The 23,050-nt window shown below is 36.7% G+C and overlaps 1 protein-coding gene across 1 annotated transcript; it reads right to left on the reverse strand.

The window, feature by feature from the left end:
• Positions 1 to 687: 687 nt before the first annotated feature.
• LOC129264842 (TALPID3 protein-like) lies at positions 688 to 22,694 on the reverse strand. Its single transcript, XM_054902797.2, has 19 exons — positions 22,580 to 22,694; positions 22,205 to 22,300; positions 21,578 to 21,646; positions 16,012 to 16,253; positions 14,419 to 14,491; positions 11,784 to 12,095; positions 11,304 to 11,490; positions 10,499 to 10,836; positions 9,746 to 9,844; positions 9,297 to 9,350; positions 7,767 to 7,996; positions 7,025 to 7,158; positions 6,084 to 6,277; positions 5,342 to 5,555; positions 4,648 to 4,909; positions 3,802 to 4,016; positions 3,349 to 3,437; positions 2,435 to 3,017; positions 688 to 1,852 (listed from the first exon to the last, which is right to left on the reverse strand). The coding sequence occupies exons 3-19, from the start codon at positions 21,629 to 21,631 to the stop codon at positions 1,419 to 1,421; spliced, it is 3,714 nt and encodes a 1,237-aa protein (XP_054758772.2). The 5' UTR covers positions 21,632 to 21,646; positions 22,205 to 22,300; positions 22,580 to 22,694; the 3' UTR covers positions 688 to 1,418.
• Positions 22,695 to 23,050: the final 356 nt, after the last annotated feature.

A 23,050-nucleotide genomic window follows, 5' to 3' on the forward strand; every position in this document is an offset into this window, starting at 1 on the left:
TATTGAGAAAATATGTGACATATGTGCTCTATTCTTTATGATGGCTAAATCTAAAGTCTGGGTCTCAAATTGATTATGTAACACCAGTTCAGTTTTACCTGTGTTTAAAGATGGCTCAAGGGAAACAGAAAAAGTTGCCTATATAAACAGGTTTTCTTAAGTATGTATTCCAATGAGAAACAATAATCAAGGAAATAGCAACAAGTGGCCTTCCATGATAAGTTTCCTTTAGTATTACTCCAATAAATAAACATTAAGCTAAACAGACAATGGCGCCTTATATGAAGTGGCCATGGGAAACAGTGGGATTCTACAGCAAGTTTCACTGTTTTCCTTTATAGTCAAGAAAATGGATTAAAAAAAACAAGTGCATGAATTTATGAATTTCACTCCTGAAACCCACACTAACTAAAACAGATTCTTTTCAAGAGCATAAATTTCTATAATGTGATTTCTAATATTTATGATATTCCTTTTCTATCAATGTATTTTCTTTACCTGTCAGTCAAGAATGAGGAAACTCCTGTGTTAAAAGCCAGTATACCACATCTACTTTGAACAGCACTATCTCAAGATCAACGAAACTTAAGCAGATCATGGTTCATTACAAAGGATGCAACATTTGATCTTATAGTCTTATTATATATATATATACACACACAATAAATTAGGTAGACAAACTTTTTTGTGACAACTTTCATTCCACAATATTTGCAATATAATTAATTTCCAATTTACTTCCAATTGTTTTATGATAAGGTGAACATATCAAGACTATCAATAAAGCACATGTGCCTATGGGAGGATGACCACAGTGTCATTGAGCTACTTGTTGAAAGTTCCAATCTGAACAAGAGAAGATGAAACTCTTTTTTAGAGAAAACTCACAATGCATAAATCGAGCACTCATATGTAAATTAATTGGATTGCAACTCTTTTTTTTAAAGAGCGAAACATGATTGAGAGCAAAATAAAGGAAAACACAATGCTTAAGTCAATTAGGTATACATTACCTACGAAGAAATTTATCTAAGATAATTTGTGGCAACAATTTACTGTTCCACAAATTTTCTCTTTTACACTATTCCAGGAATACACAAATTCAATAAATCAAAGTGTTACTGCTTTAGTGTATTGCCATAAAACATTTTTAAGTTTGAAAAGAATTTAAATATGACACAGAATATGATTCCACTTTTACAGCACTCCAATTTGGTATTCAAATTTCTTTACATGTATACATTCACAAGTCCAATGCCCTTAGCACATAGCTTAGTACTTATTCACAATGCTGACTTTTATACTTGATTTTCACTGATCATTATGTGCAGTCAAGCATTGAATTCAACTCATCTGTTTGCTAAGCTTTGTGTTACAGGCCCAATGTGACATTTTTTTTATTTCAAGACCTTACTATATCAGAGGGTAATTTCTGAGACATCACTTATTGTCTCCCCTCCATGCACCTCTCCTTCACTGACACTCTCCTCTTCCTTTTCATCCAACCCAGCAATAGAGGGCAGAGTAACTTGGAATGATCTCTGGGTCATACGCTCCTCCCTCCCTCTCATACCAGCTCCAACCTCCAGAGAGTCTTCAGAAAACATCCCGCTCGTCCCAAAGAGACTCGAGCCTCTCGGAACGGCACCAGAGGCGTTCAATCCCGTGATGGAGTTGTTGGTCTGGCCGAGTAACCGCGATCCTTCAAGGTCGCTGGTAGCTCCGCCCACACCTCCTTCTGATTGGCTGAAGGTTTGGCTGAGGTAACCCGACTGGAGGTAGGCATCCATGTTCATAGCATCTGGTGTCATGGTACGTGTGCCTGGATCACTGAGCATGGTGGAGTATAAACCTGATCAACAGACAAAAAACAATGAATGATGTGGTAAAAAGGTGGAAATCATGACCCAATAGCAAACAAACTTGGTTACACCGTGAATCTAAAATGTCAATGCAGTTAGCTGTTAGATATAAAGGAATCTGCCTTCAGATCACTTCAACTTAATGGCGGACATAACTGGGGGGTTTCCAAAGTAGAATAAAAGCACTTTCAATGAGTTATGCAATGAACCAGGTGCGTTGCTATGTCAGTACAATTGCATACATTATCCTTTGTTAGGTATACTTGAAGCCTCCAAATTAGAAATTATCATAAATAACAGCATCCAAACTGAATTGGTCTATAGGCATAAGCAATATCGGTCTGTTTTCTGCTAAGGGGTCCTTATTACATGACATTGGATATTGCACATTTGGCATCAAAACAATCTATTCATATCAACTGGATAATATCTAGACTTATATTATTTAATAATGACATGTATGAAGAGGAGTAAGTTTTCTCTGAGAATTACAGAATGCAAAGAACAGAGAAGAATGTTTCCTACTACAATGAATATCTCATGTATAGTCAGGTAGAGTGACATCTTCTTACTTGGTGGTATTGGTCTATCTATGAGTGTACCTCCAGCAGTCATATCAGCCTCAGCCAAGTCTCCTTCTCCTTCCACTTCCTCATCCTCTACCTGTTCTGGAGACCTTTGCCTTCCAACCTGAATCACCCTTGCTACCGGACTAGGTGCCACTATCGCCTGGGAGGAACTGGCCTTTGGAGAATGGGATAGGAAGCTTTGATTGGAAGGTACTTCATTCGTCCTGATGCCATCTCCTGCAGGTGAGACAGGTCGTTCTTGCTCTTCGCCGTTGCTTCCGATTTCACCAAGAGATCTTCTATGGTCCATAGCACCCTTAGGAGGCTTTGACTGGTAGGCCTCCTGGTAGAGGAGACGCTCAGCAGGTGGCATGAGGCTTGGACGTTGTCCCTCACTCACCTCCCCTACGCTGCTGCTGCTTGCATTACTGATGCTGTGTGGGGAGGAGGTAGCGCTTGGTTGCATTCCTACAGGATGAGGAACACCAGAGGGCACTTGGCGAAGCCTAGAGAGGAGGGCTACAACCGGATCTCTGGTCAGCTTTAGACGGTTTGGGTCAACCTCACCTTCACTCCTGGGTTCCTCCTTAGAAGATAAACGATACAAAAAAATTGAGGAAAATCAATACCCTTAAACTGCAAGCAAGGCACCTGTGATAAATTGGAACACAATTGATAGACTTAATTGCAATTGCTAATCCAAATTGTTTACCAGTTCAATGATGAAAATACAGGTATAACTTTATCCAATGATGACGATGATTCACAGCACTGTAAGGAGCTGAAAATCCGTTTTTAAATTAACATAGAAAGGATTGAATCATTTATATAAGGCAGTGAATGAGGTGAAATAAAAGAAAGAGAGGTAGATAAATGAAGATTACTAACTTTTACACACTATAATAGTGAAAGCATACCTGGTCTTTATCAGGGTCAGTTGGTCCTTTGACAGTGCTGGTTGTACTGCTCTGTGAACTCTCATCAAATGCTTCCATCTCTGGAACACCTGAGAAATTTTGAGGCAAAAACAATATTATTCACTTCATTCAGTATTTGTTGATTTTTTTTTCTTTAAAGGCAACCCACATCCCAAAACTTTATGATGTACAGTAAGTAGACCCCCTAAGCGGATTTGTTCAATACAATTGACACAACACTATTGCATTAATGATATGGAAAAGTTGAGGATATCATACAATATAGTGTGCAAATAATTTTATGTGGTGAAGATGATGGGACACACCATTACTTTTTAGGTAATGTGGGACTTGTTTCATGAAGCAAATTCATTGACTATTGTTATAAACTATTTTCGGTAGGTAGAATATAACACATTTAAACTAGAAAATTTTCGCAAGATTGTCTCTCACCAAATAGGGTTTCATCTGGTACCCTTCCCTCTTCCCTCTCACTGACAAGCCATTCTCCCTCAGATATATCCCTCCCCGTAGTCTGCGTAATGGTAGAGTCCGGAGGTGTTGACTCGGTAGTGGTGGAAGATTCCACACTGGGTGGAGCAGGGGTGGCAGCTTTGGGAGGGACAGGTAGAGGAGATGGTGTAGGGGATGGAAGACGTGGCTCGGGACTAAAATAAAAGTAGGAAATTAAAAAATACTCGCAAATGAAAGTTTGGGTAATAGCACAAATACACTCGTAGATGGAAGCATGTGACACACAACCATATTTTAGTTATTGATTGATTCATGTTTAACCTAGCAGGTTTCGAACAATCCTACGGAATGAGATACATCAGGCAAGTCATTATGGTATTACATTGAAGTCACTGTAGACAACAGATTCATTTGGCTGTTTCATGATTAATATGAACTAGAAATAATCTTGAATTAAAGCAGCTAAGAATCTTATACCTCTTTTAACAAACTGACAGAGTTTTACTTACAGTCGTGTATTTTCAAATTATTTGTAGGGTATGGGCCAAAGTCCACTCAATATCTATCTGCCACTTACAATTAGCACAAGCAATGGGCCAAGAATTCCCAAAATTTTTGCATGGTCAAAAGTTAAAAGTATGACACACACTGAAACTTGTAATAACAATGGCAATTGCTCCTTTTTAGGCCAATTTATTGAAAGCATTTATGTTAAAGAGGTACAGATCCTCAGTAAATATCTGAATGTAATCTAACTTGGTATGGACTTTGTTTTATCATGGGCCAAACTTGGAAGAATTGCATAAAATATTATGATCAACCCACCTTGGAGTACGCAAAGTCGTCTGGAAAGTATCCTCTTCTGGTTCTGATGCTACCGGACTCCTTGGCTCTGGGGTAGGAGTAGGTGTAACCATGGGCTCAGAGGGTACACCTACCAAGGGTGTGGGAGAGGATGGGGGTGAAGGGACCGGTGTCTGGGGCTCCTCCCCTGGAATTTGGGGTGGTGATTGGATGCTGACTGGGGGTGGGGTGGTGGGAGGGGTTGTGACAGCTTCTGGGCCTGGTGCAGCAATAGTGTTTGCCTCTGGTGAAAGGAAGGTGAGAAATAAAACATCTTGATTAATGTTAAGAAGACCAAGTAGAAAGTAGAAGCATATGTAGTATTAAAAGTATTACCTAATAAGTAGGACCTTTCAAAAGTTCATGAGGGACATATATTATGGCACAATGACAGTCAATCTACAATTTCTTGCTTTTCTCTCAAGTCAATGTATTTGCACTCAAAACATTACATGACAAGTATCACTTCGTTTTAGCCCCTTTCAGGAGAAATATTATTATTATCAATAATATTATTATCCCATTTGGGATTTCAACAAAAGCCATTTACAAGACAACACATAAAGACAAAATGAATAGATGATGTGTACAATACAGCGCCATTTTACCTGAGAAAAGAGAAAGTAGCATAAAAAGTTTTTTTCCTCCAAATTCTGAACATTTGAAATCTCCTCACCTTCTTTGGAAGTATCTGAATCTTTCATGAGATCTTTCCAGCTCTCTGTCTCAGACTCTGCTCCTCCTGATGCTGCCTCAGCTTCCCCTACCTCACTAGCCTCTGGGGTAGGGATTCGATCCCTGGGGGTGGGGGATGGCTCCCTGGACAGAACTACAATGGGTGAGGCGGGTGGGGTTGGCTCTGGGGTGGGGATGGGTGAATGCCGGCCTAACTGCAAGTAAAAACATTAAATGGCAAGGTTGAGTGAGGATACACTTTCTTAATACTAATTTCTCTGTTAACTAGAGCAGCCTTCTGAATATATCAATCTTTCAAGCCTCGATTCTAAAAAAATTATACTTGGTGTATCCTATAAGAAATATTAATTACTAATGGGATATGTGTCAATTTAAGTTCAAAGTTTTCCTTACATACTGATAAAATGAAAGTACATCAAATAATTTCACTTAAAATCAAAGCAAAAATTAATTAATTTGAATTGTAGCAAAATGTACACTTAGCCCGAAAATGTGTGAAAGTATTACATCTGCATATTTCAACTTTGGTATGCAATAAATGCAATCAAGACCCAAATTGGCTGGTGATATTCCAATCTTTTGTAAAGCTGTAGGCACCTTGACAAACAGTATTAAACCACAGCCCATGACCAATATGCAATATGCATAACAAACATCCAGATAAACTAGAACCATTATGGCACATCATTCCCTTCATATCAATGCATCATCTATATACTTACAGGCTGTGGGGTAGGCTGTCTGGCATCTTGAGCAGTCGGCATGGCAACAGATGACCTTTCTCTTTGATGTTGACCTAGACACAGGGAGATCTTTTCTTCCAGAACCTTCTGGACGAGACTATTCACTAGGGTGGGGTCTACTGGTTGTCCAGCATCCACAAAAAACTGCAGACCCCCTCCACCAAGTGCACCAACTACGGAAATAAAGGGGAAAAAGTAGTTGCATGTGTTGCTGAAATTTATGGTGAAATATATTCATGAGTAAAGTAAAATGTTTACGAAAATGTTATAAAACATTTGCTGCTTAATTCGTTGAAAGTTTTAGTTGGGCAGCTCTTCACTTTTCAATTGGGTCATGTTGTAGTGGATGTGTCTACGGATGCAGAGCTCAAAGTGTTGGGTTTGAATCCCACTGTGGTATAAAGACACTGATCTACATTCCCAACACCACGTCACGTAAAGAAAATGGGTACGCGACAGAATCATAGACTGGCTAGAGCCCTTAATTTGCAGCCATGTTATTAAGCATGGAAACAATTCTGTGTTGCAGTCCCAGCATTATGTAGGATCCAGAGAATCCTCTAGGATGATAAGGCACCTTGTCAAGAGTTTCCAATCATCAAAGTTCATCATGGACAACATAACAGGGAATACCAGAATGCCGCGATGAAGATTCATAAAAGATGGATTCCTGTTAGAAGACTTTTGACAAGTTGCCTGAGTAAATCCCTGTAAATCACTATATCAAATTTGTTTGTGGAGTATATATCTAATGATGACCATAAGTTCAGGACATACTTAAAAATATTATTTACAACAGGTCCTTTTGTACATAATAGAGGTATTTGCTATCATTACATATATGACAAAAAGTAGAAACCCCTACACTGGCTGAAAAGTAACATCCATAAATTCTTGAGAACACCCTTTAATAATCTTACCAACATGATCCGAGTTTTCTGAGGATGATGGACTAACAGGCCTGGCTTCATGACTGGTGCTTGGCTGTTGATGTCTCTCTGACTGCCTAAGATGAGTCCCACTTATTAATCGAGACATCAACTCTTGCTCAACCCTGCAAATAAATCAGAATATAAAATTATTTCTCCTCTGATCTATGTTTATTTCTTTTCATGATATATATATATATATTTGTTTAATGACTTTCATGTTCATATTTTTTCCAAGCATTACAAACAACATAAATTTCAGATTGTGAAATGCATAAATGATAAGTACAAATTTTCAAGAAATAAAAGAACATATTTTCAAGAAATAAAAGAACATAAAGATACTCTCGACAATCTGTATCTGTGTCAAAGGGGTCATGTTTGCTTAAGAGATACAATTTACAAAGAAATCAAAAGGAAATATGTGAATGGAAATAGCAAGGTGACTGATAAACTATACATTAAGGGGTGGTTTGGAAAAGCCTCTGTCACTTGGATGTACAAAAATAAAGTCAGGTGGGTATTTCATCAAAAGTCAAGGCTGTGCCTTTCCACAAGCAGCTTTTCATTGGAATTACTTTCTTTCTCTTCCCTTCTTTTCACTTTTTTTTAAAGACTTAAATCTATATTTTTCATTGGAATAACTTTCTTTCTCTCCCCTTCTTTTCACTTTTTTTAAAGACTTAAATCTATATTTGTGATATGCAGTATTAATGAAGGAACCATTCATTACCAGTCTACTGCTCTTGTCTGGAGCATCTCCATGCGTCTGATACCCTCTGCTAGCTGACCTGATGATGACTGGATACCAGCTAATGGGGGTTGGGATGGGGGTAACTGCTGGGGTGGAAATGGTGGACCGTGGTAGGAGGGTTGTCTTGCTGCATGCATTCCTTCCATTGAGATACCAGGGATCTCTGGTGATGAGGGTTCCTCTTCCTCCTCCTGTTCTTCTTCAGGTGGCTGAATAGAATGTCAAAATAGAGTCAAGGTATGACTTCAAACACAATCATTTATAGTACATTTTTATTTTTATGTCAAATTGTATCTATCGTCATATTGTATATTCATTTGTATATTTGTCATATTGTGCATAAATTGCTTTGATGTTGAATTGAGTTCAAATAAACAAACAAAACTAGAACTTGAACTTTCATTCAACATGTATTGTAGAGGCTTACTGATACATCATGCATTCTTCCTTAGACCATGAGTGGTCCTGCAAAGGACCTACTACCAACATATTTCTCTTCAAAATTCATACATCCTGCTATACTTAAAATATGGCAAAAAGAAGCTGCTGAAAACTGCTTATCTAATAAAAGAGAGCCAATGGAGTAAATTACAAAGTCAAAAGGGGTCTAAGCTTTTGATCCTAGCAGAATATAAATGGTATGGTATTTATTATATCATGCATCGCAGTAACAAAGACTGAATTGCACATGGATATACAATATTAAAATGTACAGTCTCAAAACAGTGGAATTATTTACATAATTAAAAAGTACACATATATCACAAACTGAATGCAATAAATAACATACTACTGCGTATTAAACCATACATATTACTTACGATAAAAAAGTAATGTAAAACACACCCATAATTAAAACAACAAAGAGGAAGAAGAAGAAAAGGAATAAGAAAACGAAGAAGAGGAGAGAAAAAAAAGAAGAAGAAGAAAAGAAAAAGAAGAAAAGAAGAGGGAGAAGGAGAAGGGGGAGAAGAAGGAGGAGGAGAAGAAGATGGAGAAGAAGAAGAAGAAAAAGAAAAAGAAGAAAAAGAAGCAGAAGAAGAAGAGAAAAAAAGAAGAAAAGAAGAAGAAGAAAAGAAAAGGGAGGAGAAGGGGGAGAAGGAGAAGATGGAGAAGAAGAGGGAGAAGGGGAAGGGGGAGAAGAACAAGGAGAAGAAGGAGGAGGAGAAGAAGATGGAGAAGAAGAAGAAGAATAAGAAGAAGAATAAAAAAGAGGGAGAAGGAGGAGGAGGAAAAAAGGAAGATGAAGAGATGCTATAAAATAATTAAAAAAAACTTATGCACATCTGATCCCCATGTTTCTATATTTCTATTTCACTCCACCAACTGATCAAACCATAGAAAGCAGACAAATAATTTCAGGAAGGCCCACCATATAGGGCATCAAACATTCATTATTTTTTTTTTAATGTTCATGTCAATTTAAGTTTTAACAAATAGAATATATTAATTGTTGGATCTCAAAAAGATTCCACAATATTTAGTATTGAAATATAAAGAGAAACTAACCTTTGCACTTGCTAGTCTGCTCTCTTCAGTCACTTGGCCATGGGATGGTATGTCCTGTATATCACATAGAATAAAGATGGGTAAAAGAGCTTTTTCACAGTCACCATCATTACAAATACTTCTTACACATTTATATCAAAATCATTCTTAAATTTTCACTATTAGAATACCATATGAAAAGCACGTTGTGAACACATAAGGTGCATTGATATCATATGCATGTTGATAAGGAGTTTAAATTTTTATATAATAAATAAATAATCTTTTCTAAACATTCCAAATCATAAGGTTCTAATACTAGAATAATGGTGTTGTGTAAAATATAAGTCATATGCAGTATATTTACAATTCTTCTCAAAATACTAGATATGGAATATGAAGTTTAAAAACAAGTAGACTTACAGGTGTTAAAATATCACATTCATTACAAGATAGACAAAAACATGTACCTTGTCTAGCCGATTAGGTTGTTGTGTTCCAGGGGAAGCCCTTTCTTGAGATGGAGCTGGAGTAGCTGGAATGGAATCGATGTCCACATTGGGTAATCTCTGAATAGAAAAGAAAGATATAAAAAAAGATATCCACCGATATAAATAATATATGCAAATCATCTTTATCAAAAACAGAAATATACGAACAAATACAGAAGAATAATAATATTGAACCAAGGTCCATGGAACGATGAATCACTACGGGAGAACAGTTCAAAGATTCCTTGTGTGAGATATTGTTGTTGTGGTAAATAAAAAAGTTATCTAAGCTTTACTACAATTTTTACTATGAGAATGAAAGTGAATACTCAGTAAAAGTGACAGTCACATTTATGAACAAAATTGATATTGAAAGGCATATTGTCTTCATCTTTCACAGGCAGTTGATAATGTGCTGACCCCAGGGTAATTGAAAGAATCAGCAGGTGGAGCACAGCTAACTCACTCTCCCATCTCTGCATCAGGAATCTGTTCAGGAAAGTGAGATGATAACTTTACAATATGTGGAAAAAGTTTTGGATATACAGTGCAAGGCATCACATTGGTTTATAAGAAAACTTTTTCTACCCTGGATGATGGACAACAGCTGTTACATGATAGCCATCCTAATATGAAATAAAATTAAGTCAAATGAAAGTTAAATATAATATGCCAAATAGAGGTACATTAAACACACATGTACATTGCACATTCCATGATATCTCAACTCACCTGCACAGTAAGGTCCTGTTTCTTGGTTTCCTCCTTGTTCTCTTCCTCATTCCTGACATCGATCAATGCCACGTTGGGCAACTCTACCGGTCTAGCAGGTGACCCTCTCCCATCACTGATAATGGTAACAGGATGGGCCATCCCTACCCCTAACCTTGGCTCTCTAAGGGGTATGGCCATGGGGATGAGCTGGCCGTCTGCTGGACTGGTGTGCTGGGTGGGGCCAGGACCCGTTGGGTAGGGGTTGAAGTAGTACTGGGGTCCAGAGGTAAAGGGTAATTGGGTTCCTACCCCTGCACTCCTAAGTGTCTCTGCTTGCGGTCTGTTTGGTCTTTGGGCTATGGTGTTCAAGATATCAAAGAGATGAATGGCAAATTTGTGTTGAGATTAGTTGCCAAGGAATTCTGCCATAAATGTACTAGAAATTGAATAAAGTTTAAAAGTGATTTTTTTTTGTACAATGCTAGTCTTGTACTTACATTTTTAATGCCATGAGCAACATGCCTGATAGACTTGAGTGCTCTATTTCAATTTGCTGCCATCAGCATAATAATAATATCATTATCAACAGTATCATGATCAACATCACCAATGCCATCTTAATGGTCATCATCATCATCATTGTAATCATCATCATCACCATCACAACTATCATTGTCATCGTCATCATCATCATTACCAAAATCATCATCATGAACTCCTCTCTTAACAATATCATACTTGTATAAATTGCATAAATAGAATTGATGATACAGAGATATAGAGGCATAGACAAGCATGAACAGAGAGAGAAAGAGACTTGTACCATGAACAGGAGAGGCATGATGAGCAGCCATCTTCTTAGTCTTTGTAGGCGTCCGGTTGGCAAAGTGGAGATAGGGTGCATCCTTCAATGTTGACCTTTGTGACTGGAGACGGGTGTGGCCATAGATGTGTTTCAGATAACGTTCATCATCCTGCTGTGTACTTCTTGGTTTGGAAGCTGGTTGGGGCTATGGAGAGAATAAATCAGAACAAGTAACATTAGGTTTATAACTCTATCTGGCATAAAAACATTTGTTTTGTGTGAAGGATGCTACTACGAAGATAAAATAAAAAATTGAACGATCTCTGCTTACATCATTACTGATGTTTGATTGGTCATCCAGGTTTTATGACTATTTGAATAATTACCCTACGATAATATTAATAGAAATTGTACTCTCTTTTTTAGCAAATAAACAACAAATTCATAAGTAATTAATTGGAAAAGAAAAAATATTGTGTTCAAAATAAGGATATTTACTGGAGATTTTGGGACAGTTGTTCTTTCTCTCAAGTTCTCCTTGTTCCTTTCAGTCACATCCTCTACTTGCTCCTCCTCCTTTCTAGGTTTGCGTAAACCTGTGTCTATCTTCGCCTGGACCTTCTTCTTGCCAAACTTCCCAAGGACTTGCCCAGCTGATTGTTGGCCAACTGGCTTTCTTGTAGGAGGTTGTTGGCCTTTTGGCAGTAGAAGGTGTGGTCTTTGAGAGCTTTTGTCTGGAAGAAGCTTAGTTGGAGGTGATTGGCGACCACTTGGTTTGCTGATGTGATGTCTTCCTTGATGAAGTTCTCTCTGTGGGATGCATACAATAAGAAAGTACAAATAAAATTTGTATACAGGCAGTATTTTTCATTTTTCTTTATTAACCACATGCATACCTGCCAACCTTTGGTAATAAAAAATCAGTATCAAAGTTCCGAGGGCACCGAGCGGGTGTCCGGTCCGCTCCAACGGTATAGGGACTCTTTGCATTTTCAGCATGTAAAAGTAGCATTTCCCTACACTTTTTAAAGCAAATTTACCCTCATTACCACACCAGAGGATGACCTACATGTAGGGTCTACCTTTATTTATCAATTCAAAATTTAAAAAAAGTCTTTAAAATATCACTTTTGTGACATATAAACCACCCAGTTTCATTCAGGTGTGATATATCTATATAGATTTAGGGATAATTTTTCTTGTTCATCAGAGCTCTCTAAAAACTTTGATTTTGAGCATATTTTTGTGAGGCCCTCTATTGGTGGAAAGTGAGATTGATGCAGATCTTCATCTCCACACATTCTATTTTCAATTAGACAAAAAAATAATTTCAAGATTTTATGATGAATTTAGATTTAAGTTATCCCTACTGTATTAAAAACTTACGAGCCAAAAAATCAAACATTTATTATCCAGCCTATCAATCATGAATCAAGAGAAAATAAGCCAAACATTGACATTGTCTTATTCATGTTATTTCACCACACTGGGGTTACTGACTGAGGACAAGGTTATATCATAACCTACATTTGATAAGTGCTTGTTGGTAGAAGAAAGCAGATTTTCAACCATGACAAAAACGGAGCCGAAACTAACGGCTGCATGCGCCTGACCCGCACCCACCACTGCACTTGCGGTGCGCTGGTATAAGACGGGGAGGCTGAGGCGCAGCCACTGGGCGGGCGCCGGGAGTTCAGGCATGGTTTAGGAAAGCGAAGCAAGTAAAGTAGATTTGGCGTTCGGCTCCGAAGGCTCAACCCGAGATCGAAAGTTGATCATCTTTCTTCCTCAAAAAATTGACAATTATTCGAAAAATAAAGTACAGATCAATGTTAAAATTGCGTAGGGATAGATCTAACTTAATTGCGTCGGTACGCGGCCGGCGAGCGGGGGCCGGTGTTCAACGACCTGCCGTTCATATCATCAGCAGACTCAGCGATATACCACTGTAATCACCAACACACTCTAGATATGTACGATACATCACTAACTCACTCCCACACTACAAAATCATTCGGCGACATGGGCAAAAACCTCAAATAAAAAGTGAAATTTTCTTACCTAAATCACCTTGTTTCGCGTAAAAAATATCACCATCGGTGATTCTTAACATCGTAGTTAGGAAACAAGGGGTCTAAAAAGGTTACTCTTTCACGGTTTTTCCGATGTTCGTGGATTATGAAAACATGTCCTCACTAAAAACTGGCTCTTTCGCTAGCCAATGTCAGCCGCCATTTTTTTTCGGAAGTCAACGCTTACGACAACGCCTCAAAATGTAGCGCCCTAAGTGCTGCCGTTGCGTGTATGCTCGTTAATTTTCACATGTATTTGCAATGGAACTGCGCACGTTTAAAGTCGCTCTCTGTGTATATCGTGTAGCTAGCGCATTTGCGTAGCCATGCGCTCCAGTCGTTTATGCGTTAGTCGCATCTTACAGCCGTGCATATGTTAGTCGCATTATACAGCCGTTTCAATAATTTCAACACTATATTGATTAACCCAAAAATCTGAATTTTGGTTTTAAAATTCGGAATTCGGAATGGAGGTCGAAAAATCGGTATATTTCCGCCAAAATCGGAATGGTTGGCAGGTATGCACATGTATATGTAATAAATGTCAGTTTATAATGTAGTACATAATTTAACTTTAGTATTGTATCTATGTACAATATGGAAAGAAAGTTGCTTTGCTTTAGATCAAATAACTTGTTTACCAACTAAGTATTAAGTTGGAAAGCAGTTATGAAACTGCCAATGCTACCCTGTATAAATAAAACTACAAATAAATAAATAATTACGTGATGGCATTCACGATATCTTAATAATCTTGATGAAAAATCTGTCATAATTGAGATAAAATATTAAGGACAGACCTGAAAATACAAGTAGGGAAAGAAATGGTGAAGTAGGGATGCATATTGAATGAGACGTTAAAGAAGTGCAGCATGAGAAAACCTGCAAACTAGATCAGATGGACCACAAGCGAGTACACTACAACAAACTGGCTCGTTAGGAATGTACAAGCTGTTTAATACCAGGGTGCTGGTCCACTCATCTAATCATTTTATATGTTGAGAACTAGCCTAAATTATACCTAGTATATCCCATGTGGACCGATTGTAATGAATTCATACCTTGATCTCTGCATCAATAGCAGCTATTTGTTCATCAACAGCTTGCTTTATTCTTGTAAAGTCTGAACCATCTCTGCAAATGGAAAAACAAAGTGTATCAAGTTTGACAGAACTCACACACTTGAAGATGAAGGGCCATGAAACAGCTTAGTGACTGATTGTTAATCATGATTGATTGTACACAGCAGCCAATGCGATTAATTCTACAAATTGCTACATTTGGGTTAAAAAGTCCAGGGGGTGTTTCACAAAGATTTATGTATGACTTAGAGTCGCACTTAAATGTCTAGTTGCGCGTGGTATAAAAGACATGCCAAGAGGACGTGCACTACTGCGTATTGACCAATAAGGTTGTGCATTGCATATAATGTAATTGAATCTTTGTGAAACACCCCCCAGGATTGGCATTTTGTGAAAAAAAATCAGCATCAAATCCCTAAACATAATTGTGTATATATTCAAAGTAATAATAATGACATAATCAATGAGCACTACCTTGGAGTGGAAAGATACACAATGAAAGAAATAATAAGACAAGAGGAAAAAAGGGAAAGAAAGACGATGGATGAAGAAAATGGTGAGCAAGACAAAGAGGAAAGAGGATGTGAGAGAGAAATAGAAAAAAAGAGAGAGAGAGAGAGAGAGAAATACTCTACAGTGCGTCCCAGAAAAAACGAAACAGAGATTAAGCGATGATTTACCATAATTTAATCACAAATACAATAGACAAATGACCTACCAATGTAAAGCTTAGAATCTCCTCTTTCATCTGATATTACTTAGATTATTCCTCATTCACGCATGAGTGAGCAAAAATAATTTGAAGAGGGGATACCAAAAAGTCATTTGGCGGGCTGTATCTGGGTTTCAAAAAGAAAACCACATTTTAAAAAAGTTCAATATCTGCTCTTTAATTTGATACCTCAATTAAAGAAAATGGTCAAGAAAAAAACAAAGTTCTGGTTATTTGAAATAAGGCTTGAATTTCCATAATTTCATTAAATAAACGTGTTTTCACCGGTTTCCCACAGAAGCTATCGCATGGTTAACAAAAGACTTAATGCATGGCTGATCGTCAACAAAACAGAGTGTCGAGTGAGTTTGAACGCTAGCCTGTAAAACCTCTTCATTTTATGAAATTATTGAAATTCAAGCCTTATATCAAATAACCAGAACTTTGTTTTTTTCTTGACCATTTTCTTTAATTGAGGTATCAAATTAAAGAGCAGATATTGAACTTTTTAACAATTTTGTTTTCTTTTTGAAACCCAGATACAGCCCGCCAAATGACTTTTTGGTATCCCCTCTTCAAATTATTTTTGCTCACTCATGTGTGAATTAAAAATAATCTAAGTAATTTCAGATGAAAGAGTGGATTCTAAGCTGTACAATGGTAAGTCACTTGTCTATTGCATTTGTGATTAAGTTATGAAAAATCATCGATAAATCTTGGTTTCGTTTTTTCTGGGACGCACTGTATATTGTGTGATAGAAAAATAGAAAGAGAAAGAGGGAGTACAAAAAAGAAGAATGTGGGGGCATATCCCAGAAGGAAAAATGGAGAATGATTAATACCTATCTACATGTACTTACCCTTCCCTACAGATGCTCTGGATAACTTGGTAAAATTGTTCATCATCGCGCGTCCTAGCAACCGTCTCCTGGTTAGTTTCCAGCATCTCCTTTGATGTCTGTACTTTCTTGAGTAGTGCCTGAGCCTCGGCACACATTGGTGTGAGGACGGGGGCATTGTGCTGGGAGGGGGACATTGTGATATGGGTACGGGGTAGAGGTAGGAGTGCAGGTGCAGTCATCTGAACGTCATGAGTTCTCCTCTACAGTCAAAACCAAAGACCACATATTTACATTAGATCATATGATAACAGTGTAAAAAGCTAAATGTTAACATTTTCATAAATAGTTGAATACTGCATTTATAGTAGTTATTTTCAAGGTGGCATTATTTTTACTCATTTTGTGAATCGATCCTCACTAATTTCCAATTTCAACAGAATGATACAGAGAAAAAAAATCCTTGCAAAGCAAATTGTGTGGCACATTCAGTAAGTGGTTTTCTGTGTTTATTTCACAAAATTGGATTGCTTTATACAAGGCAACCATCAATCTGTAATTATTTTCAGTATTCTTATGTAATCTTGAAAAGGGGAGATTAATTAAGACAATATTGGACTCAAGATGAATCCAGGTTTGCTAGTTGCTATATATCCTCAATAGAAGTGCTCTACCAGGTAGTGTACAAATGATATTCAAGTTAATTACTACTGTGTGTCAATTTGCACATACCTAAGTCTGACTTAAGGACGTTCCACAGTTAAGTTTGTGCGCATCACGATCTGCGCATATTTTACACATTGCGCGCTGACGTCACAATGGATGAACTTGTGATTTAATCAGCTGGGCATTTTCACGGTAACTGACATTACACGGCACAATGTTTCCACACCTTTCATTGTGTGTATCTCTAAAACAACAAATGATGGGAGTTTGCTTTTGATAGAGTTAATAAAGTGAACCTTGCTGTATACTCTGATACTAAGTTTTTCTATGTAACCACATTTTTTTACGCATCAGCAAGCAAAAATGTGTCGGTAACTGACATTACGAAAAAGGACATGCAATTTTAGGGTGTTCATTAAAATTGGAATATCTCATGTCCCTGAGTAGATAGAGTAATAATTTGAATATGTAAATATACCTCCGTTACTAGGTTAAGATGTGTCAAAATATTAAACCATTTGTTTTTGTCTTTTGGGGGCTATGATAATTTTTCCGCAACCATGCTGGTAACTGACATTACGGTAACTGACATTACACTTAATTTGCCATAGAGATAACACATGGAAGTCAAATGTGTGGAATCATTGCATTGTATCTTCTGTGCAGGGCTTCACATGAAAGTGAGCTTGGTGTGGAAGTATACTCGAGTTTCTAGGAACATTTCAATGAAATTTTTAAATCTTTTTCTTAATTCCTTTCTTTGATTTGAACATTTTTATCATTACTTGTCGGTAACTGACAATACACATTAACACTTACCAGTGCTATATGATTTTCAAAGGCATAATTTTCTTCGTACTTATATGTGAGGCTTTTTAAAATCATAAAAGTTTCATAATACTTCACATTTTGAATTATCAAAAGATAAGAAATGTATGTTTTACTTACTCGGGGGGGGGGGGGGGGTCATAGCAGCTACATGTTTTCCTATAGTAATTTAATATTGCATTGACTGTACACATGGATTTTTCTGACTATACACCCATAATATATTCATCAGTTTTATATTGAATTTTTAAACCTTTTCCTTCTCCAACCTCCCCCTCCCCTCAAAAAAGGCAAAATGAATAAGGGTCTCCTCCCCTAGGCTACACGTACCCCTCCCCCGAATCTCATGCAGCCATGTAGTTTTATTGATTTCTATTCTGGTCAGTGCAAGCAATGCTTGTTCATATCTGTCAGATTTCTATTCTCTTCATAATTTGTTTAATCATTTTCTTTGCTAATTTCTTTTTTAAGCTGTCAACAAAAAATAAACTCCAGCTTCTAAACTGAAACTGAACTATTTGTAAATTAGAAAAAAAGAACACAGTTTTAGTAGATCCATGCAACATTGATCAGAACTGTCAAATTTCACTTTTCATCTATACTTGTATATAATTGTATCACACATCCACACTACTAACAGGCATAAAAACCAGGGGTGGTATTCTGAGATCCATTTTATCTCAGATAAAATAAAACATTTTATCTCCGTTAAAATCAGTGAGATAAAATACCCTTAAAATCTCTCCGAATTGCTATTCTGAGAACAATTTTATCTTCATTTTATCTCTGTATAAGACACACCTATTTTTTAATCAATATCCAATTAGAAATGCGCTTTTATAACTCTCTCATTTCACTCAACCAATGGAAATCCATTCCGCTAGGAGGTGTGGCGAAGGAGTGAGATTGCGTCAAATTTGTTGACTTCAATACCCTTGCACTATACGCTTGCGCATCTTTACAGAGATTTCTTTTTAACAAAAATGGCAATACTCTCATCTTTTTTTCGAAGTCTATATCGCATCTTTTCAAGCATCATTTCAAAGCGCAAGCACATCACCCGCGTTGCAATGGCCAGATACGCGATGGGTATGTCTACGCAGCCACTGCTCTGTTGCGTATCATCATAAATACGCAAGATAAAATTTTGGATTTTATCTGAGAGATAAAATGTCATCTCAGAATACCAATTTCATTTTAAGAGATAAAATAAAATATTTTAAAGATAAAATGACCTCAGAATACCGCCCCAGGAATTTACTTTTAGCGAGGCAATGCTCAAAAGAATCCTAGAAACTAAAAAAGGGACCCTGGAAATCCCCTTCATCACAATGTTAAGCTTAAAAAAATATTGCAGATTTAGGCAATACAATAGCAAGCTCCTTCTAGTGTGACTTGACTTGAATAACAAGTATACAATACTTCTTCACCATAAAATTGACCACATATTTGCATTTCAATATTGGTAACCAACGTTTTATCATGGTAACTGACATTACATCTCGGTAACTGACATTACATTTTCCACTTGGTAACTGACATTACATATATTCGATGGTACCCTATGGCTTCATTGTTAATTGGTAATCTTTAATTTTGGTGTAGAAGGGAGGGGTGTTACCTAGAGAGGAAATCTACCAAGTTTCATATAATTTATCCTCTTTTCCAAGAAAAGAGAAAAAAAAGTTCATGTTTTCGGTAACTGACATTACATACCATATCAAATATTTCATCAATGTTTTTTTATCAGATGAATGAATTACTGGTGTTTCTTTCTGTGGGATTTTAAAAAGTGTTATAATAGCAAGCTAAATCACAGGCGAAAACATTATGATCAAACCTGTTCTTTAAAAATCTGTCAAAACAAATTATGTATCAATATACTATTTTCAGCACTAATTTGTATCCATACTTTGGCAGCCATTTTGAAATAAAAAATGGCTGCCAGAGTCGGAAAAAAATTTTGTCTCAGAAACTTCAGGTCTTGTATTATTAAAAAACATAAAGCATTTGACATGAATATCAACTTGATTTTTTTGCCTCTGTGTCCATCTGTGGTGAAAATGCCCAGCTGTAGGTAATGTGAGCTGATTTTCTCCTTATCTACATTAACTGCAGATCTGATGTGTTATTTGGGTTATCTTTTAAGCTCTATAGCAAAAAATCAAGCGCATGGACCCATGTTAATTTTTGCATATTTGGAATATTTAGGTGCTAAGATATCTATGTGCAAAGTATGATAAAAACAACATGGATTTTCAATGTTTGGGAGCAAGACTACGGAACCACTCGCATTTTAGACGGTATTAACAGACTTTTGCTTGTTTTCGGTGCATTTTGGGCTGTTTCAAGCCAATGCGCAATACTTTGGACACTGATAATTTGAAAACGAGCACATGGACCCCAAATTTGTAATGTCTTAACTTCTTTAGAATATATTTCTCTACAAATCTAGAGAGTATGATGAAAATGACATGGATTTTGAATGTTTGGGAGCAGGACTAAGGAACCATTCGTATTTTAGACATTTTGGACGGTATTAGACTTTTGCCCGTTTTAGGCGCATTATAGACTGTTTAAAGCCAACTCGCAACACTTTGGACACTGATAATTTGAAAACGAGCGCATGGACCCCATAATTTAATCATCGTAACTTCTTCAGAATATATTCCTTTACAAATCTAGAGAGTATGATGAAAATGACATGGATTTTGAATGTTTTTTAACAGGACTAAGGAACCATTTGTATTTTAGACATTTTAGACGGTATTAGACTTTTGCCCGTTTTAGGCGCATTATAGACTGTTTTAAGCCAACTCGCAACACTTTGGACACTGATAATATGAAAACGAGCACATGGACCCCATAGTTTAAACATCTTAACTTCTTCAGAATATATTCCTCTACAAATATAGAAAGTATGACGAAAATGACATGGATTTTGAATGTTTGGGAGCAGGACTAAGGAACCATTGGTATTTCAGACATTTTTGGACGGTATAATCAGACTTTTACTTGTTCTCGGCGCATTTTGGGTTGTTTCAAGCCAACTCGCAACAGTTTAGACACTGATAGCTTAAAAACGAGCACATGGACCCCATGTTTTTAATATTTTAACGTCATCAGAATATATTCCTCTGTAAATCTAGAGAATATGATGAAATTGACATGGATTTTGAATGTTTGGGAGCAAAACTACGGAACTATTCGCATTTTAGACGGTATTATTGGACTTTTGCACGTTTTCGGCGCATTTTAGGTGGATTTCAATATTTTCAAGCCAACTCGCAACAGTTTAGACACTGATAGTTTAAGAACGAGCACATGGACCCCATAATTTTAATATTTTAATGTCTTCAGAATATATTCTTCTACAAATCTGGAGAGTATGATGAAAATTACATGGATTTTGAATGTTTGGGGGCAAAACTACGGAACCATTCGCATTTTAGACGGCATTATTAGACTTTTGCACGTTTTGGGCGCATTTGGGCGATTTTCATGCCAACTCGCATCACTTTGAACACTCATAGTTAAAAAACGAGCACATGGACCCTATATTTTTAACTTCCCTACACCTTCGATATGCATTCCTCTACAATTTAGCAGAATTTGATGAAAATGACATGGATTTTGAAAAAAGTGCAGCTTACAAAATACTTTTTTATTTATTTTTGAGTAGATTCACGTCTTTGAAGATTTGCTTTTTCCAAGTTTTTGCACCATTCTTGCCAAATGAGGGCGCTGCTTACTCCAAATATATATAGTTCTACCAATTAAAAGACTTTCTCTTTCTTTTGTATACACTTTGTTATATATCTTGAAAATTTGATGAAGTTTGATGAGGTATCTACTGAGTAAAGATGATTTACACTCATTTGGTGAATTCGTGAGGTCTAAGAGAGGCATAATTCTCTTGATTGCGCAAGATTGCATATCATTCAAATACGGCGACTTTTTTTTTTTGGCACTTTCATTATGCATAGATACCAAAGTAACTCTCTGCAAAATTTGGTGAAAATGACATGGACTTCATTTTAACTGTGGAACGTCCTTAAATCTTAAGAAAAACCCCTACATATAATATAGTTACCAAATAATCATCCAGAGGTGCTGGTTCAAGCCAGGCTTGTTTCCTTCTGTCCATATCCCTCTCTGCTTCCTGCATTGTGTAAATAGAATTATAAACATTAATTTATGTATGAAATGTTACACATTTCTAACAAAGATATAATCTATTACCTAATTTCTGAGTTTCTGTATTTACAGGAAAGAATCTGTAATATTCAGATGAAATGCCTATCAAACAGAGATTTCATACAAATTTGGAGCAATTCGAGCAACAGAAGGAAAGTGGATGTTTAAATGGCTTCAAATGATAAAGGAACAGATGAGAGTAGTATGAATGGGGAAAATCCTATAATAATAATAATTATCATGATTGACATAGCAAGATTGAAATAACACTTCAAACAGAAGCTTGACCTTGTGATTCATAGCCTGGAGATTATTTATCAAGCTCATCTCCCACCCATTCTTTACCAAGCTATTTTAACTTTGGGAGATTTCAATGCTTTGAACACTACAGAAAAAAACCAAATGAACAAATCCAAAATTTTCTTCTTTGCGAGGATCATAATGTGCCCCAAAAACTTTACACTCAAGATTACAATCCTTCAAAAACTTTAAAACTTTACATTTTAATTAATATGTGGATTACCTGTCTTAGTTTCTTGGATATTTCTTTGTAATGCCTGTCAGGTGATACTTCTTGAACAGCAGTCTGCTTCCTTGCATCATCTTTTAATCTACCAGTCTGTTAGGATGAAAAGAAGAATAATATTATTCATCCACCTTCTTGACAAAGTTTGGGGTGATTTAAAACTGTGTAGACACCAAAGTAAAAGTTTTGATGGGCCAACTATTGTGCACCAAAAATATGGCGTGTGAAATGGTATTATATCTAACCTGCCTGGATCCTCCACTGAAACTGCTGACATTCACACTTAAAGATTGATTGGTGTATATGTGTCTAACCAAATCCCTGGTCAAAATCAAATTTGAAACACGAAGAGGGAAGAGGGATGATACAAACCTGTATAGTTTGTTTGACTTGTTGGTTAAGTTCTCCAAGTTGTTGGGCTACCCTCTGTGCTCTTTTGACTGCAGGGCTAGTGGAGCCTTCTGGTTGATGATGAGACCCATTGTTTGGCCTGCATGAACAGATAAAAAATGGTTGGAAATCATTTTGCTACTTGCAAAAACAAATTTCAATTGTTATTTATGATTATTTACCTGGGAAACCCTATTACATCAATTTTTTTTTTTTTAATTAATCTTCTATTACTTTCATTTCTTTGTAGAAGGGGAGGGGCATTTAATTCTCCCCTACAACCAATCTGCACCCCCTCCACAAGCTACAAGTCTCCCCAGCCATGTTCCAAACATGGCCAGCATTATGTGTCTGTCCCTTTGCAAGAATTCCACAAATTGATACACACATGTATATTCAAGTAATTGTATTTGATTTATCACATTTCCTCAAATGTATTTTCAGTAAGTGTAG

This window comes from Lytechinus pictus, chromosome 7 (genome assembly GCF_037042905.1).
Source record: "Lytechinus pictus isolate F3 Inbred chromosome 7, Lp3.0, whole genome shotgun sequence".
Lineage (NCBI taxonomy): Eukaryota > Metazoa > Echinodermata > Echinoidea > Temnopleuroida > Toxopneustidae > Lytechinus > Lytechinus pictus.